General features: G+C 54.3%; 1 protein-coding gene across 1 annotated transcript; it reads left to right on the top strand.

Annotated features, from left to right (window-relative positions):
- Window positions 1–3,569: 3,569 nt before the first annotated feature.
- SLC29A2 (solute carrier family 29 member 2) lies at window positions 3,570–12,431 on the top strand. Its single transcript, XM_049780879.1, has 13 exons — window positions 3,570–3,578; window positions 4,128–4,269; window positions 4,971–5,755; window positions 7,438–7,598; window positions 7,701–7,840; window positions 8,273–8,407; window positions 8,999–9,096; window positions 9,240–9,324; window positions 10,003–10,151; window positions 10,245–10,350; window positions 10,445–10,530; window positions 11,856–12,055; window positions 12,145–12,431. The coding sequence occupies exons 1-13, from the start codon at window positions 3,570–3,572 to the stop codon at window positions 12,254–12,256; spliced, it is 2,208 nt and encodes a 735-aa protein (XP_049636836.1). The 3' UTR covers window positions 12,257–12,431.
- Window positions 12,432–18,273: the final 5,842 nt, after the last annotated feature.

The following is an 18,273-nucleotide window of genomic DNA, read 5'->3' as shown; positions in this document are numbered from 1 at the left end:
GAGTGATAGCATAGAGGTAAGCTGTTTGCCTTGCATGCTGCCAACCGAGGACGGACTCGAGTTTGATCCTCCACATCCCAAATGGTCCCCAGAGGCTGCCAGGAGCAATTTCTGAGCACAGAGCCAGGAGTAACCCCTGGACACAGCCGTGTGTGGCACAAACAAACAAGAAACAAAGCAATTAAACTGCCTTCTGGGGGTCAGAGAGATTGTACAGTGGGGAAGGAACTAGTGATCCCCTGAACCCACTGGAAGTGATCTCTGAATGCTCCTGAGCAAGCCGTTAGCACTGCGGGTGTGACCCCTCCCCCCCAAAAAAAAAGAAAAGAAAAGAAAAAGAAAAAGAGAGTCTTCAAAGCAGAAAAACAAAGAAACTTAGAAACAAGACACCAAAGCCCTGTTGAAGGGAAAATGTGGGTTAGAAGAAAAAGCCACCAACGGTTTAACGGTTCCTTTAACCAGCTCATTTCCTTCTGGGCTCACTTTACTCCCTCGGGAAGAAAGATGATGCTCAGACAGGGTGTCTTGGTCCTGGGGACGCTCGGAATTTTTGTTCAGGTACAAGAAAGGATGAGAAGGTAGAGTCTGTAATTAGTGGGTAGTTTAGGAATAATCGGCTCCCCAGATGGACAGCACCTTCCCGTGTCCTGTACTTTTTAACTGACTTCCTGGGCAGATGTGTGTGATAAACATCCTCAACAAAAGTCAACTCCGGGCCTGCAGAGATGGTACAGCAGCGGAAAGGACACTCGTCTTACACACGGCAGGTCCCATAGGGTCCCCTGACCTTGCCAGGAGTAATTCCAGAGCATAGAGCCAGGACTGGCCCTGAACACTTCTTTTTGTTGTTGTTGTTGTTGTTTTGTTTTATTTTGTTTCTTTTGTTTTTGGGCCACACATGGTGGCACTCAGGGGTTACTCCTGGCTATCTGCTCAGAAATAGCTCCTGGCAGGCATAGGGGACCATATGGGATGCTGGGATTCAAACCAACCACCTTAGGACCTGGAACGGCCACTTGCAAGGCAAACACCGCTGTGCTATTTCTCTGGCCCCAACCCTGAACACTTCTGAGTGTAGCCCAAAACCCTAAAACAAACAAAACAAAACAAAAAACTAGGGGCTAGAGAGGTGGTGCAAGCGGTAAGACGTCTACCTTGCCCGAGCTAGCTAGGACAAACAGAGGTTTGATCCCCCCTTTGTCCCAAATGGTCCACTGAGCCAGAAGCGATTTCTGAATGCATAGCCAGGAGTAACCCCTGAGTGTCACCAGGTGTGGCCCAAAAACCAAAACAAACACTCTGAAAGGTCAGGGCTTCCTCAAAAAAAAAAAAAAAAAAAAAAAGAATCAACGAAAAAAAACTCAATAATAATAATAATAATAATAATAATAATAATAATAATAATAATAATAATAAAGTGAGCCTGAGCAGTAGCACAGCAGGGAAGGCGTTTACTTTGCACGTGACTGACCTAGGTTCAATCCTATCATTCTATAGGGTCCCTGGAGCACCACCTGGAATGACCCCTGGACCAGGAGTCACCCCTGAGCACCATCGGGTGTGATTCCCCCCAAAAAGAAAACAGCCCGATTCAAAATGGAACAAAATAGCTGCAGAAACACCACAGAAAGTCTATAATGAGAGTCAGGGGGAAAAGGGACTCATTATATTTGTGGATTGAAAGGGTCATTTCAGTACCGGAACCACCTGCTGAATTTGTGGGTTAATTTTTTTTTTTTATGTGTATTCGCGTCACACTCAGCCATGCTCAGGGTTTACTCCTAGCTCTGTGGTCAGCGATCCCTCCACCACTGACTTTCTGGAATGTTTGAAATCTAAAACATCTACTTTACCAAGGGCTGTGGTGCTCATGGGAATGAAAAATAGCACTGGCCTTTGGAGACAGTTTGAGTTTCTTATCAAACCAGTATTACAATATGCTCCAGTAATCCGGCTGCTGGGGATTTATCTAGGGACAGGAGAGATTGTCCAGGAGATAAAGCACTGGCCAGGGTTTAATTTCCAGCACTCCATATGGTTCCTAGAGCTCACCAGAGTGATCCCTGAGTGCAGAGCCAGGAGACCTGAGCATTCACCCCAACCCCCTCAAAAAAAAAAAAAAGTGGGTAAAACTCTGAAACTATTTCTGGAAGCTACAAAAACTAAAAAAGTGGGACCAGAGCAATTGTATAGCAGGAAGGGCTCTGGTCTGGCACGTGGCTGACCTGGGTTTGGTCCCCGGCATCCCATGGAGGCCCCTGAGCCCACCAGGAATAAACCCTGAGCACCGCCAGGTATGGTCCAAAAGCCAAAAATAAAAATAAAAAGTCACAAAAACACATACAAACCACAGTAATAGATGTCATAGTAGGTACTGGGGGAAGGGATGAAAAGGGGTTGGGGGCTGGAGAGATAGCACGGAGGTAAGACATTTACCTTTCATGCAGAAGGTTATTGGTTCGAATCCTCGCATCCCATATGGTCACCTGAGCCTGCCAGGAGCGATTTCTGAGCATGGAGTCAGGAGTAACCCCCCTAAAAAAAGAAAAGGGGCAAATATACATTTTTGTTGTTCATTTTTTTGGGCCACATCCGGTGATGTTTAAGGGTTACTCCTGGCTCTGCACTCAGAAATCACTCCTGACAGGCTCGGGAGATCATATGGAATGCCAGGATTTGAACCACTGCCCATCCTGAATGGGCTGCATGCAAGGCAAAGGCCCTACCGCTGTGCTATCTCTCCGGCCCCAAACCATGTTCTTTTTCTAAGCCTGGCTCTCGGCCACTGTTTGCAAACGAGTGTTCCTGGTTCGCTGAGTGTTCCTGGTTTGCTGAACCGTGTCTCTGCAGCCTGCCAGCGACTGTCCTTGAAGGCCCAGCTCAGTGGCTGCTGGGGAGAGAATCTCGCCACCATTTGGTCACCACTTGCCCGGCTCCCTCACCAAGGGAAAACCGTGTCTGCAGGAAGGGAGGTGGTTGGCAGCAGCCACGTTCATGGTGGGTTTGGAACTAGGGGCCTGGGGTCGATCCTCAAGTCTGTGTAGTGAGAGATTCCAACTCGAAATGGATCACAAAACACTTTTCTTTCAGTCTGAGCAAAAGTTAAGTGACCTTGCTGTGGGCAGGGGGCAACAGGGAGGATTTAGTTTAGAGGACATTGATCATCAGTGGATCATCACAAAATATATTTATGAGCCAGTTCCCTTTAAAATGAGATCCAAGCTCCTCCCTCCATATCATACTCCCTCTGTGATCTGTTCCAGGCTGTTCCGGAGAGAATGTATTGACTTGATAACCTTGAAGGCCTTGGTATTGCCTGTTCTCTCCCTGAATTCTCTCTCTCTCTCTCTCTCTCTCTCTCTCTCTCTCTCTCTCTCTCTCTCTCTCTCTCTCTCTCTCTCTCTCTCTCTCTCTCTCTCTCTCTCTCTGATTTTTAGATTGCTCAGGGGACCCTATGGGGTACCCAGTAATAAACACGGGTCAGCCATGTGCAAGGCAAGCACCTTAATTCTGCACCATCTCTCCAGCCCTAAAATCTCATCCATCAAAGGTCTCCCCAAATGCCTGTCATGAACCTAGTGCGGTGTGTGGCCAGCCCAACCAGCCGTCCCTCCTCTCATGTTTCACAAATACATTCCTTTAGCTCAAAGTCACCCGTACACTTATTTTTTTTTTATTTCAATACATGTCGCCAACTATTTGACTTTTATAGTCCTCGTTTTAAATGTTATTAAATATCCATGAACAGGGTCTATCCAGTTGTAGGTTTATTTTTCCAAGGAAAAACCCGCCTCTGATAAAGTGGAACGTGGAGCCAAAGGATCCGAAGTATAAATAGAAAAGGACTGAGCAGCTCAAAGTAGCACAGACTGTGCCGCCAAGAGGTGGGGCCCTGAGTCCCTGAGCGCTTCCAAAAGCGGCCCCCCCCCCAAAATAAGAAACATAAAAGTTATTATCTCTTGTCTAGATAAAATTATCTAAGAAAGCTGAGGGAGTCACTGGGGTGAACTAATTCCCAAGGCAAACTGAAAAAAAGGAGGAACATTCCCGGCAAGAAAATGTGGGTCTGCAGTCTCCCTAAAACCCTGCCTCTGTAAGTCACTGTACCCCCTCACTCCACTCAACAGCGGTGGCTGCGGGCCAGTCTGGCTCTTGGCAGGAAACTGGACCGGGACCTGTTTTCTGCCAACGGGGAAAGAACACAGGGAGCCTGCAAGGGCCGCTGGTGCATTGAATCGGGAAAACTCTCCCGCATTCCCCCCGACGGCAGTACAAAAACAGTCGGCCCCAAAATCGAACACTTTCAGACACTGCAGGGGTGCCGAGTTTCCCACCGCAGGGGTGGGTGTGGGGGACGCCCCTGGACAGAAGGTGCATGCGAGTTGTGATTGATTGAATGAATGAAAACTGCAATTGAGCAGCCTGGGGGTCCTGACGTTCGCCTCTGGGCGCCCTTTTTCATCCTTTTCTCCCCCAAGATTTTGCCTTCGTAGCTCTGCACGCACCTCGGCTTCACCGTCACCGGGAAGCCCGCCTGGAAGCCCAGACAGACAGATAGGCGGATAAAGACAGACAGACCAACAGAGGCAGAAAGACAGACGGACAGACAGACGGACAGACAGGTGGATGGACGGACAGACTGACGGGCAGACGGAGATAGTCAGACAGACGGACAGAGACAGACGGACAAAGACCAAGGGACAGAGACAACCAGATACAGACAGACAGACAGACAGACAGACAGACACACACACACACACACACACACACACACACACACACACACACACACACACACACACACACACACAGGCCACCCCTGCGGTCTGTCCTCTAATTCCGCCAGCCTGAGCCCATCCGGGGGACCCATCTTTGCGCATCTCCGCATCCCCCCCTTGGGACGCGGTTGCAGCTGGGCTGGGCGCGGGGCCCGCTCCAGCAATTAGGGGCTCTGGTCCCCCCTGCTCCAGGTGGCCAGGGGCGAAGAAGGGGGCGACCCTTCCTTCCTTCCACCGCCGCACCGCGCCCTCCCTCCGCGCGGAGACCCGCCCCGGCCAGCCGCAGTGCGGGGCGCGCGCGGGCCCGAGAGGGCGCAGGGGCTGGGGCGGGGAAGGGTCCCCCGCGGGGTCCCCGGTCCCCAGCGGCCGGAGGGGCGGGGTGCGACCCTCAGTCCCCGCCCCGGGGGCGGAGCCTCCGTCCCAGCCTGCGGAGCGGGAGGCCGGCCGACTGCGGCCGGGGGCTCCGTCCCCGGCGCCCCGCGTCACCCCGCGCCTTCCCGGGGAGACCCGGCCCCGCGCCCCGCGCCCCGCTGCGCAGCGGCCCAGCCTCGGCGCCCTCGGGCCCGGCGCGGTGCAGACGCGCTGCTCGGGCTCCGCACCCGGACGCGTCCGGCGATGGCGCGCGGAGACGCCCCGCGGGACAGGCGAGTGGGGTTGCGGGGCTGCGGGCGGGCGGGGCCGGGGGCCGGGGGCCGCGGGGCTGCGGGCGGGCACCGAGCTCCGGGCAGCGGCGGGACTACAGTTCCCAGCAGCCGGAGCCCGCCGCACGCCCGGCGGGGCCGCTGGGGGCTGTAGTCCGGCCCCTTGGTGGGGCGCCCGGGCCTCGTCCTCGGGGTGACCTTCCTTCCTTCCTTTCTTCCTTCCTTCCTTCCTTCTCTCCGGCCGGTGCGCGCAGCTTCCACCTGGTCGGCATCAGCTTCTTCATCCTGGGGCTCGGCACCCTCCTGCCCTGGAACTTCTTCATCACCGCCATCCCGGTGAGCCCCGCCGTCCTCCACGCGTGGGACACCGGCCGCCTCGGACTCGAACTCCGGGGACTTCTGCTGCAGGCTGAACCCGGGGGTCCTTGGAGCGGGGCTGGGGTCTCCCTCTGGGCGAGCAAGCCCGCTGGCAGCGCTGCCCACATGCCAGGGGCACCACCGGCAAAGCAACACCCCCCCACACACACCCCATGCGCCCTGCGCGCCCAGAGGGGTGCCCCGGTTAGGGTCATTTCCAACAGGGAATCTCCCCAGCAACTCCCCTTGGGCCACTTGGGGTTCTTGTCAATGGGTCCCAGCAGTAGGGCTCTTCCTTCCCCCTAAGGGCTTCTGTCCCCTCAGCAAAGGCAAACGTGTGTTTTGGGCTCTCCGGTTGGCAGCGGTCCTCAAAGGTTCAATGCAACTAGTTCTAGAACCTTCCTTCAGTGCCTGGCCACGTGCTGAGCCAGGAACCCCAATATTCTTGAGGGGAAGGAAAAGGGGCCTGAAAATCACTGGCAGTAAAAAGAGACACGGGCCTTCCTGCGTGGGTCCCCAAGGGCCCTGCAGGTGGCAGAAGGGGAAGGGAGGACAGGGGAGGGGAGGACCATCTTTTCAGCGCAGGATTTCCAGTGGGTTGGGCTGCCCCGAGAAAGGCCCAGAACCTGAGTGGGCTTCCTGGAGCGTGGGGGTGGGCGCAAAAAAGAATGGATCTCACTCTGAAAGCCCCCAAAAGGGAACTTGGGGCTGTGCTTCAGAGCAGCGGGGAGCTCTGGGCCTTGGAGCCGGGCCAGCAGGCTTCTGTTCTGTGCTCTGGAATCAGGTCCTGCAGCCCCTGGACCAGAACCTGACTTCTTAGGGGGGCGTCTAAAGATACTCTAAGGAGCTGAAGGGATAGCACAGTGGAGAGGGCGCTTGTCTTGCACGTGGCCAACCTGAGTTCGATCCCCAGCATCCCAAAAGGTCTTCCGAGCTTGTCAGGAGTGATTTGTGAATACATGTGACCCAAACACATACCCACCCACCCCCTAAAAAAAAGATATTCCAGGGGCCGGAGTGATAGCACAGCAGTATAGAGCGTTTGCCTTGCAGGCTGCATACCTGGGATACAGCCGGATTCTATCCCTGGCATCCCGTATGGTCCCCTGAGACTGCCAGGAGTGATTTCTTTTTTTTTTTTGGGGGGGGGGTCACACCCGGCGGTGCTCAGGGCTTGCTCCTGGCTGTCTGCTCAGAAATAGCTCCTGGCAGGCACAGGGGACCATATGGGACACCGGGATTATTCGAACCAACCACCTTTGGTCCTGGATCGGCTGCTTGCAAGGCAAACGCCGCTGTGCTATCTCTGCCAGGAGTGATTTCTGAACGCAGAAATTTCTGAGCGATCTCTGAGTGCCGCTGGATGTAGCCAAAAAAAGAAAAAAAAGAAAAAGATACTCCAAAATCTGAATCTGTCCCAGGAGTGGAGAGTGTGGGTGCCCAAGTGAGGGGGGCTCTTGGAGCTAGACTGTGTCCAAACACCTGCCTTCAGGGGTCCTGGACAGCGACGATTGCTGGGGGACCAAACAGGGACAGATCTGGGAGCTGGCCAGTGGTCACTGAGCCCAGGAGGGACAGCAGGGAGAGGCAGCTGTGTAGTGCTGGTGTAGATCTTAGGGTGACCCTGTGTCCTCCTCCCTTCTCTCGGCATATCCTGGCAGTACTTCCAGGGACGGCTAGCTGGAGCCAACATCAGCACCACAGAGGCGGGCACCAACCATACAGGGACCGTGGATTCCTTCAACTTCAATAATTGGGTGACACTGCTGTCCCAGCTCCCCCTGCTGCTCTTCACGCTGCTCAACTCTTTCCTGTACCAGTGGTGAGTGGCATCTCTGCCCATGGCACTTCTTCCCGCTCTGAGGGCTGGGAAGGCCCTGCTCCCCTGATGCCCAGCTGGTGCCCACTCTGCCCCCCCTGGCAGCATTCCCGAGGCGGTGCGGATCCTGGGCAGCCTGCTGGCCATCCTGTTTCTTTTTGCCCTGACGGCGGCCCTGGTGAAGGTGGACATGGACCCCGCACCATTCTTCTCCATCACCATGGCCTCTGTGTGGTTCATCAATTGTGAGTTCTGCACCCCTCACTTCCTTCCCTGCAGCTCTGAGGGGGAACTGAGGCCCAGAGGGAGGGGAACTTGCTAGTCTCAGGCCCCCACCATGCTCATGGTTGAGTCTTTTAGGTACCCAGAGAAAGGAAGTGATGGTGATGAGCCAGAGAGATAGCACAGCAGTAGGGCATTTGCCTTGCATGAAGCCAACCCAGGAGATGGTAGTTCTATTCCCAGCATCGCATATGGTCCCCGAAGCCTGCCAGGGGCGATTCTCCAGAAGTAACTCCTGAGCACTGCCAGGTGTGACCCCCAAAAAACGTGATGGTGATAGGGGGCCTGTAACCCAGATGCCCCAGGTCTCACCCCTGCCTATCCCACCCGCTGATGCCTCCTTCGGGGAGCCCCTCCTGAGCTGCCTCCTGAGTGGTGGCCACGCTTCCCCGCAGCCTTCTGTGCCATCCTGCAGGGCGGCCTCTTTGGGCAACTGGGCACCATGCCCTCCGCCTACAGCACTCTCTTCCTCAGTGGCCAGGGCCTGGCCGGGATCTTCGCCGCCCTCGCCATGCTGCTGTCCATGGCCAGTGAGTGGACTTGGGGGGGTAGGGATTCTGGGGAGCAGGTTTTGAAGCTAAGACTCGCCTTGTACTTTGCATGGGGTTGTGGGAGAAGGAAAAAGTCCCCGTAGACCTAGTTCTGCTGCACCCTAGCCTAGGGAGGGGGGAACTGCATCTAAACAGACCCTTAACCTCTGGGTCAGTTTCTCACTTGGGAACTTCCTGATCTGTCAAAGAAAGTTCTGGAAAGTGGCAAGTGGCCCTGCAAAATAGCAGGTGGGGAGGAGTGAGAGGGGTGAAAGATGGCGCCAGAGGGAGGATCTGAGACTCTTGAGAGGGGCATTGTGAGGGGTCCGAGAGATAGCATGGAGGTAAGGCTTGCATGCAGAAGGACGGTGGTTCGAATCCCAGCATCCCATATGGTCTCCCAAGCCTGCCAGGAACGATTTCTGAGCGTAGAGCCAGGAGTAACCCCTGAGCACTGTCGAGTGTGACCCCCCCAAAAAAAAATGAGGGGTATTGTGAAGGGTGTTTGCTGGGGTTGGACTGAGTGGGAGATGGCGGGAGGTGGGGGTGACGGGACCAGCCTCCTGCCCTCTGCAATCGTCCTCTTTGCAGGCGGTGTGGACGCCCAGACCTCTGCACTGGGCTACTTCATCACGCCCTGCGTGGGCATCCTGCTGTCCATCGTGTGCTACTTGAGCCTGCCGCACCTGGTGAGCCCCTCACACCGCCCTGAGTCCTGGGGCGGGGAACAGAGGAGGTCTGATTCTGCTGGATCCCTTCTCTGAGTAGACAGGCTGATGAGGAGTCCAGAAACTGCACTGAGCCAGGTTTCACCCCTGCTCTCCCTCTGCAGGAATTTGCCCGCTATTACCTGGCCCGGAGGCCGGTACAGGCCCCAGCACAGGAGCTGGAGACCAAGGCAGAGCTTCTTCAGGCCGGTGAGCTGGGTCACTGTCAGAAGTTTACACACACAAACCCTCACCTTGGGACATGGCCGCCCCCCACAGCATGAGGTGTCAGAACAGCAAATGATCCTGCAGGGAAGAGTCTGGGTGCAGAATCAGTCCTAGGGGTGTACTTTGCAGCTAAGCATCTGTCTTGCAGGTGTGAGGCCCAGGTCCTATCCGCAACACCACCAACAAATAAATAAATGAATGAAAATAGTAATCACAGGATGCCAGAGCAGTAGCACAGCAGGGAGGGCATTTGCCTTGCACTTGCACATGGCTGACCTGGGTTTAATCCCGAAAAACTAATATGGTCCCCTGAGCACTACCAGGAGTGAGTCCTGAACACAGAGCCAGGAGTAACCCCTGAGCATCACTGCCCTCCAAAAGAAATAGTAACTAACCTCTCAACATCTCAGTTTCCCCCTCTGAGAAATGGGGGGGGGGGGGACAATGGAGCATCACTCATGTGAATTCCCCATCTCTGCAACCAACTTCACAGCATCCAGGCTGTGTGACCTGAGGCAAGGCCCAAACTTCTCTGAGCCTCCCTCTCTTGGTGTGTGAGGCAGACAGTGGGCCTGGCCTTGTGGACAGACAGCAGCAAACGTCTCCCCTCGTTCCCTCTTGGCCCTGGGCTGGCCTAACCCCTGCTGTCCTGTTGCCCAGATGAGAAGAACGGGATCCCCGTCAGCCCCCACAAGGCCACCCTGACTCTGGAGCTGGACCTCGAGAAGGAGCTGGAGCCGGAACCAGAGCCTGAGCCGGAGGAGGCAGAGAAGCCAGAAAAACCATCTGTCTTCCTGGTCTTCCGCAAGGTTGGGTTAAGGCCGGAACCTCCCCTGCCTGTGTGGTCCCTGTGGAATTGGGGAGCCCCCCCACCACCACTCACCCCTCGCCTCTTCCTCCAGATCTGGCTGACGGCGCTGTGCCTGGTGCTGGTCTTCACTGTCACCCTGTCCGTCTTCCCCGCCATCACAGCCATGGTCACCAGCTCCACCAGCCCTGGGAAGTGGAGTGAGTGAGGGCGCCAGGGAGGGGTGTCTGGGGGGTAGGCCCAAGAGGCGAATGGGGGAGGCAGGACTCCAGGGGAACCCCCTCTCTTGGCCAGGTCAGTTCTTCAACCCCATCTGCTGCTTTCTGCTCTTCAACGTCATGGACTGGCTGGGCCGGAGCCTCACGTCCTACTTCCTGTGGGTGAGCACTGAGGAAGGAGTCCCGGTCCTCTAGTGGGGATTGAGGGAGCATTGGGGGAAACAGAGGTATGACAGGGCAGAAAGGGGGTTGCTCTTGGCAATGATGGGGACCCCAGGGACATGTTCTTTGTCTGCAGTGGCCAAGTTCACTTGGCTTCTGGCCCCGCCATCCACACGGGTGTTCAGAGAATGTTTCATGGAGGTTCCTTTGCAAGTCACGGTGGGGTCAGTTCCTAGACCTTGGATTGCTCTGAGCCAGAAGCCTGTGGCTTTCCACAAAATCATCCAAATACGAATCCTGGCATCCCATATGGTCCCCTGAGCCTGCCAGGGGCGATTTCTGAGCGTAGAGCCAGGAGTAACCCTGAGTGCTGCCGGGTGTGACCCCCCCAAAAAAAATCACCCAAATATAGGCAGCAAATAAAATTGAGCAAAGAGGGGACTGGAGCAATAGCACAGGTAGGGCGTTTGCCTTGCAAGCGGCCAACATAGGACAGATCCCGGTTCGAATCCCGGCATCCCATATGGTTCCCCGAGCCTGCCAGGAGTGACTTCTGAGCACAGAGCCAGGAGTAACCCCTGAGTGCCACCGAATGTGATCCTATAACCAAAAAAAAATTTTTGAGCAGAGGGTGGCCTGAGGCATAGTAAAGAGTGTTTGGGAGAGTGTTTGCCTTGCATGCAGCCAACCCCGGTTTTATTCTCTATCCCATATGGTCCTCTAAGCATTGCCAGTTGTGATGCCAAAACAAGCAACAGGGGCTGGAGCAAGGGCATTTGCCTTGCATAGGGCTAACCTAGGACGGACTTTGTTTCAATCCCTGGCATCCCATATGGTCCTGTGAGTCTGCCAGGAGTGATTTCTGAGCAAAGAGCCAGGAGCAGGTGTTGCCCAATCCCCATCCCCAAATAAAATCCAAAAAACAAAAAAATTGAGCAAAGAGAAGCCACTGAGATTATTGTTTTGTGGCGCCACCTGGCAGCATTCAAGGGTTACTCCTGGTTCTGTGCTAAAAAAATCACTCCTGGCAGGCTCAGGGGACCATCCTATGGGATGCCAGAGATCAAACCCGGGTCAGCTGTATGCAAGGCAAATACCCTCTTTGCAGTGTTATTGCTCCACCCCAAACCCCCAGATTGAAACCTAGGTCTGCCTCCACCAGCTTCTAATCCCTGTCACGTCACTCACCCTCATACCACACAGATCTGTGGAATCGTGGGGATGCTTGGGAGGGGACCCAATTTATTTCAGCCACTATGTGCCTCTGACTGGGCCCCTGACACACGAGCCCCTGGGGTGCACAGCGAGCCCTGTTTCTGCCACAGCCCGACGGGGACAGCCGGCTGCTGCCCCTGCTGGTGTGTCTGCGGGTCCTGTTCGTGCCACTCTTCATGCTGTGCCACGTTCCCGAGCGTTCTCGGCTGCCCGTGCTCTTCCCCCAGGACGCCTACTTCATCACCTTCATGCTGCTCTTCGCCGTGTCCAACGGCTACCTGGTGTCCCTCACCATGTGCCTGGCGCCCAGGTCTGTGATCCAGGAGTGGAGAAGGCCGGGTGCGGGCATGAGGTTGGGGGGCTGCAGCCCACATCCTGAGCTCTGAACCCTCTTTGCAGGCAGGTGCTGCCCCATGAAAGGGAGGTGGCCGGTGCCCTCATGACCTTCTTCCTGGCCCTCGGATTGTCCTGCGGAGCCTCCCTCTCCTTCCTCTTCAAGGCGCTCCTCTGACCCACCTGTCTTCCTGCTCCTGCCTGTTGGGGGCCTGTCTGGGCTCCAGCTTCAGCTGGACTGTGGGTGCCTGCAGGACCGGGCACTGTCTGCTTGGGGTGGCTGCAGAGGAGAAAACACCCCCCCACACACACACACATACGGTCACTCCACACTCTCCAGGATGGAACCAGCCTGCGACCTCCCAGGAGGGACTCCTCGGACCTCTATGTCCAACTGAGACTCTGTCCTGATAAGAGGCCACCAATCAGGTCCTGTGACAGAGGGGTCCAGCCTGTGGGTGCTCCCTGATTCCCCCCCCCCATGGCATTTTTGTTTTGCCAAGACTGTTATTATCACCCGGGGCCTGGCTGGGTCTGAGACCCACTTGCTGGAGCAGCCAGGGCTGTCACTCAGGGTCCCACTGTGTCCCCTCTGTGCAGGTGGGGGTCCAGCCCGTACCCCTCTGTGTGGGCACTCGTGTCTGCTCCCCATGGAGATGCAGGGACCAGCCCCAAGTTCTTACCCACCTTTTTGCTATTTCTCCTCGGGCCCTTTCCGGGTCTGAAACATCTTCCTGGTTTGTATAATGGCTCCGTGTTTTTATTTTCAAAAATCTCTCGTCTCTTGTTGGTTGGGCCGTACTGTTCGGCAGGTGATTTTGGGGTATCTCTGAGCTGAACACTCTGGACACCACGATGACCAAAGGGCACAGAATTCCAGCAGAGCTCCTGGCTGGACAGCGGCCACCCCCACACTCTCCCGAGACAAACTTACACACATGCCATTTGCCTCCCCAGGGCACCTCCTCTTAGAAACGGGCCACAGAGGGGCAGACAGCCCGTGGGGCCATGCCAATGTTCCAGCGCTTTAGAGGGTAGGGGAGACCTGGCATTCCACATGGCTGGATTTCCCTGGCCGAGGGAAAGTGCTAGGATGGTTCTTTCTGTTCCCTTTGTGGTGGTGGAGCATCTCCAAGCAAAGATCAGGAAGCCCCAAACTGTTCCCAGAGATACTTGGTCCACTGGGCCAGCAACTGGTTCAGGGCTCTGGCCTCCAGTGCTCAGAGGAGCACCAGGCTGTGTCCAGCAGTGCTCAGGGAGCTGAGAGGCCACACTCACAACTAGCAGTGGAGGAACTGGGGGGCTTGTGGTGCTGGAGAGTGAATTGGGGTCTTGGTAGGCCAGGTCTGCACTTGGGGGGAAATGGTCAGGCCCCACCTGGGAGTGCTCAGAGGTGAGTCCAGGTGATGATGGGGACTAGGTGAAGCCGGATTGAACCCAGTCCTCTTCCACACAAAACCTCATAAAACCTTTATGGCCTTTAATCTGGGCCACAGCTGACTGTGCTCAGGGATGACTCACTAAAGAATCACTCCTGGCCATCTCAAGGCACCATATGGGATGCTGAGGATCAAACTTGGATTCGCTACATGCAGAGCAAGTGTCCTACCTGCTGTACTATTGCTCCAGCCCTTCCTATTTTGGTTTGTTCTGGGGCTAGAGCTGGCGATGCTCAGGGGTTACTCCAGGCTCTGCACTCAGGAATTACTCCTCCTGGTGATGCTTGGGGTGACTACCGGGGGTGCAGGAATCGAACCCAGGTTAGCCTTGTGCAAGGCAAAATCCTTACCTGCTGTACTATTGCCCTGGCCTCGCCACCCCCATTTTTTGTTTTGGGCCATACCTGGCGGCACTCGGGTTACTCTTGGCTCTGCTCAAAAATCTCTCCTGGCAGGCATTCGAGACCATATATGGGATGCTGGAGAGCAGTTCAGTCTGGGATAGGTCCCAGGTCAGCTGTGTGCAAGGCAAACACTGACCTATCACTTCTGCTGGTCCACTTCCTTTTTTTTTTTTTTTTTTGGTTTTTGGGCCACACCCGGCAATGCTCAGAGGTTACTCCTGGCTGTCTGCTCAGAAATAGCTCCTGGCAGGCACGGGGGACCACCTTTGGTCCTGGATCAGCTGCTTGCAAGGCAAGTGCCACTGTGCTATCTCTCCGGGCCCCCACTTCCTCATTTTTTTTTTTTTTTGGTTTTTGGGTCACACCAGGCAGTGCTCAGGGGGTTATTCCTGGCTCCAGGCTCAGAAATTGCTCCTGGCAGGCACGGGGGACCATATGGGACGCCGGGATTCGAACCGATGACCTCCTGCATGAAAGGCAAACGCTTTACCTCCATGCTTTCTCTCTGGCCCCAACTTCCTCATTTTTTTAAAGCAAATATTTCTTGCCTTTTTTTTTTTTTTTTTTTTTTTTGGTCTTTGGGTCACACCGGCCACACTCGGGGGTCACTCCTGGCAGGCTCAGGGGACCATATATGGGATGCTGGGATTTGAACTACTGTCCTTCTGCATGAAAGGCAAATGCCCTACCTCCTATCTCTCCAGCCCCCATTTTTTTTAACTTTATTTATTGGTTTTTGGGCCACACCCAGTGGTGCTCAAAGGGGTCACTCCTGGCTCTGCGCTCAGAAATCGCTCCTGGCAGGCTCGGGCGACCATATGGGATGCCGGGTCCCTCCCAGGTTGGCCATGTGCAAGGCAAATGCCCTACCACTGTGCTATATCTCTGGCCCCCTATATCTTGCCATTTGGAAGCACAAAAATTCCTGCTCTCCTGCCCACTGTTTGCATTCACTGAGCAGCTTACCAGGACAATATGCCCCCATAGCCAGGCCCCAGGGAGCAAAGAGGCCGTTTCCTTGTCAAGAGAAAGTCAAGGTTAGACTTTGGTAGTTAAGATAAGCCACAAGGTAGGCCCCCAAGTGGCCTTCAACCTTTCCCCGGACCCCTGCCCCGTGACACCTTAGGTGGTCTAGTGACTCTAAAACAATGATACACGACCTCTAGCCCCACCGTGGAGAACTGAATGGAGCATGGACCCTGCAATATACAGATATATATATAAGATATATATATATGTATATATGTATATGTATGTATGTATAAGATGCTGTTAATTCTCCCTGGGAAATCCCAGCAATCCTCTGGGAAAAGGTGCCTTTCCAGTGGATCTTAGGGCTGAGTCTTGAGTTTTCTGGGCCAGGAGAGGGTAAAGCATTGCACAGAGAGATTCCAGCCAGAGATTGCAGAAGACTTGTACATGGAATATTCTGGAAGCAGCAGCAGGGGCTTCTGGAGGAGCCTGGAGCAGGACCCCAGGGTGTGAGGGGGAGGAGGGAAGAGAATGAGTCTGGGAACTAGTAACAAAAGGCCCTTTTGGGCTCGGAGAGATAGCACAGTGGCGTTTGCCTTGCAAGCAGCCAATCCAGGACCAAAGGTGGTTGGTTCGAATCCCGGTGTCCCATATGGCCCCCTGTGCCTGCCAGGAGCTATTTCTGAGCAGACAGCCAGGATTAACTCCTGAGCATCGGCCAGGTGTGGCCCAGAAAACAAAAAAAAAAAAAAAAAAAAAAAGGCCCTTTTATTATTGGAGAGTGAGAACTGTGATGGGGCAGTCAGGAGTAAAGCTGGGGGCTCAAGATAGAGGTCAGTTAGGGACCCCCTCTGGAGGCCTGCGCAGTCTCCCTGTGTGTCTTCTTGCTACCACCCAGTGATGAATTTCAGCCTGAGGCTTAAAACGGGGAGCGGGACCCAGGAAGGGGGGCATGCCCATGCAAGGCTGATCTCTGGGTTCAGCAGCTATGGGGATGGGGACAAAAGCAGCCAGGCTGGGCTCTTCGATATTCCTGCAGTTTGCATGGACCCCACCCTGTGGCGGTGGGACCCCGATATGTCCTGCATCTGCATTGTCGTAGCCCAAACCCAAACCCACTGACTCCCCAAACCCTCTTGTGACCTCCCCACACAGAACTGAAGCTCTTGCCTGCCACCTGGAGCCCCGAAGTTGGGATGAACAAAGGGGAAGGGCCTTGGGACTCTGAGCTAAGCTGTAACCTCCCACATGAACTCCTGCTCCCCATCCTGCCTCCTTGGAGACCAGCCCTGATCTTCCTTGCTGCTGGCTGATGGATCTCACCTGACTGCGTTCAGGGGTGTTCCTGGCTCTGTGCTTAGGAGTGACCCCTGACACTTGCAAAGAGAAGTCAGATATATGCAAGGCAGTTCCAAAGGGGCTGGAGAGATAGCATGGAGGTAAGGTGTTTGCCTTTCATGCAGAAGGACGGTGGTTTGAATCCCGGCATCCCATAAGGTTCCCTGTGCCTGCCAGGAGCTATTTCTGAGCATAGAGCCAGGAGTAACCCCTGAGCGCTGCCGGGTGTGACCCAAAAATCAAACAAACAAACAAACAAAAAAAATCAAAGCCCTGGGTTTCACTTAGGCCCCTCCTAACCCTCTTTATTATTTTTTTTATTTTAAATATTGAGAACTAGAGCAACACCACAGCAGGGAGGGCACTTACCTTGCATGTATTCAACCCACATTCAATCACTGGCATCCCTGATGGTCCCAGGAGCACCACTAAGAGTGATCATAGAGCACAAAGCCAGAAGTAAGCCATCGGGTGTGGCCTGGCCCCAAATTATTAGAGATTTTAGGCCATCCCAGCAGGGCTTGGCCCTGACAGTGCTCAGGGGACCCTGTGTTGGGGGAAGGCAGCACTCCAGGCCAGTGCCTTCCCCACTCCATTGTCTCTTGGTCAGAACTATCCTTCATCTCTTTGTATCTCAGCAATGTACACAGCAAAAGGCTCTTCCTTAGGAGGTGAGAGTTGAGTAGGAGAGGGGATTGTCAAAGGTTTGCTCCGAGCAATAGCACAATGGGGAGGGTGCTTGCCTTGCACACAGTTGACCTAGGTTCAATCTCCAGCCTCCCATCTGCTCCTCATCACTGCCAGGAGTGATACCTAAGTGTTGTATATGAAAACATTTCTGTAAGATTATTCTTTGCCTGTTGTCCCACCTTGACCTTCCAGGTGGGGGCGCTGTTGAGAGCCGATAAATAGTCTGGGAGCGAGGTGTTCAGGGTCTTTTGGCAGTTTGCTGGCTGGCTCCAGGTGTTTTTTTGGGAGCTGGTAGGAGGCTGACAAAGGACTCGCTTTGCCCAATCTTTTTTTTTTTTTTTTTTTGGTTTTTGGGCCACACCCGGCGGTGCTCAGGGGTTACTCCTGGCGGTCTGCTCAGAAATAGCTCCTGGCAGGCACGGGGGACCCTATGGGACACCGGGATTCGAACCAACCACCTTTGGTCCTGGATCGGCTGCTTGTAAGGCAAACGCCGCTGTGCTATCTCTCCGGTTTGCCCAACCTTTTAACCCTTAACCCTCCTGTTTGTGTGGATTATTTGCTGTGGATAAATATTACCAAGATCTCCCCCCAAAAGGGGACAAGGGGATGGGAATCAATTTGTCATTCTGGGAGCTCTTTGAGGATACACAAATAACCAATAAAGGAGTAAACGGGACCCAACACCTGAGTGCAGAGTCAAAGGTAACCACTGGGTATGGCTCCAAATGAAACAAACATAATGTCTGTATCCATTTCTTCCAACTATCTTAGTGACCTCCACACAGAGCCCTGCTGAATGTGGCCCAATGGGAACCAGCTGGTTCTGGAAAGATCTGGGCCTGCAGCCAGAGCTGGTCCCCTGAGCACCCCTGGGGAGCAGCCCCAATCACTGCTACACATACCTCAAAAGCAGAAAGGAAAAAAAAAAAGAAATAGGGGGGGAAAAAGTAGGAAAGACTTGGAGAAAACTGGAAACAAAAATACAACATACCCTAATTTATGTGATGCAAAGCAGGGTGGAGCAAGTGTGTACAACAATCCTCAAATCAAGAATATAAGTGGGTGTGTGAGGAGATAGAGAAAGAACAGCAAATCTACTCACATCTCACTGAAGAAAATTACAAACAACTAGAACAGAGTCAAAAAATAATAGAAGGTGTGAGAACAAGAGGAAGTCAACAAAATAAAAAATCTGGTTTTGCAAATAGCAAAACTGAAATGTCTTTCCTTATGGTTTTAAGAAAGAATTCAGGAACTGAGTGATAGCACAGCTGGTAGGACACTTGCCTTGTGCAGGTCCAACCCAGGTTCAATAACTGGCACTCCACATGGTCTGCTAAGCCCCACTG

This window comes from Suncus etruscus, chromosome 9 (assembly GCF_024139225.1).
Source record: "Suncus etruscus isolate mSunEtr1 chromosome 9, mSunEtr1.pri.cur, whole genome shotgun sequence".
In the NCBI taxonomy this organism is placed as follows: domain Eukaryota; kingdom Metazoa; phylum Chordata; class Mammalia; order Eulipotyphla; family Soricidae; genus Suncus; species Suncus etruscus.
Note: the sequence above shows the minus strand (reverse complement) of the source record. Positions and strands in the feature narration are given on the sequence as shown.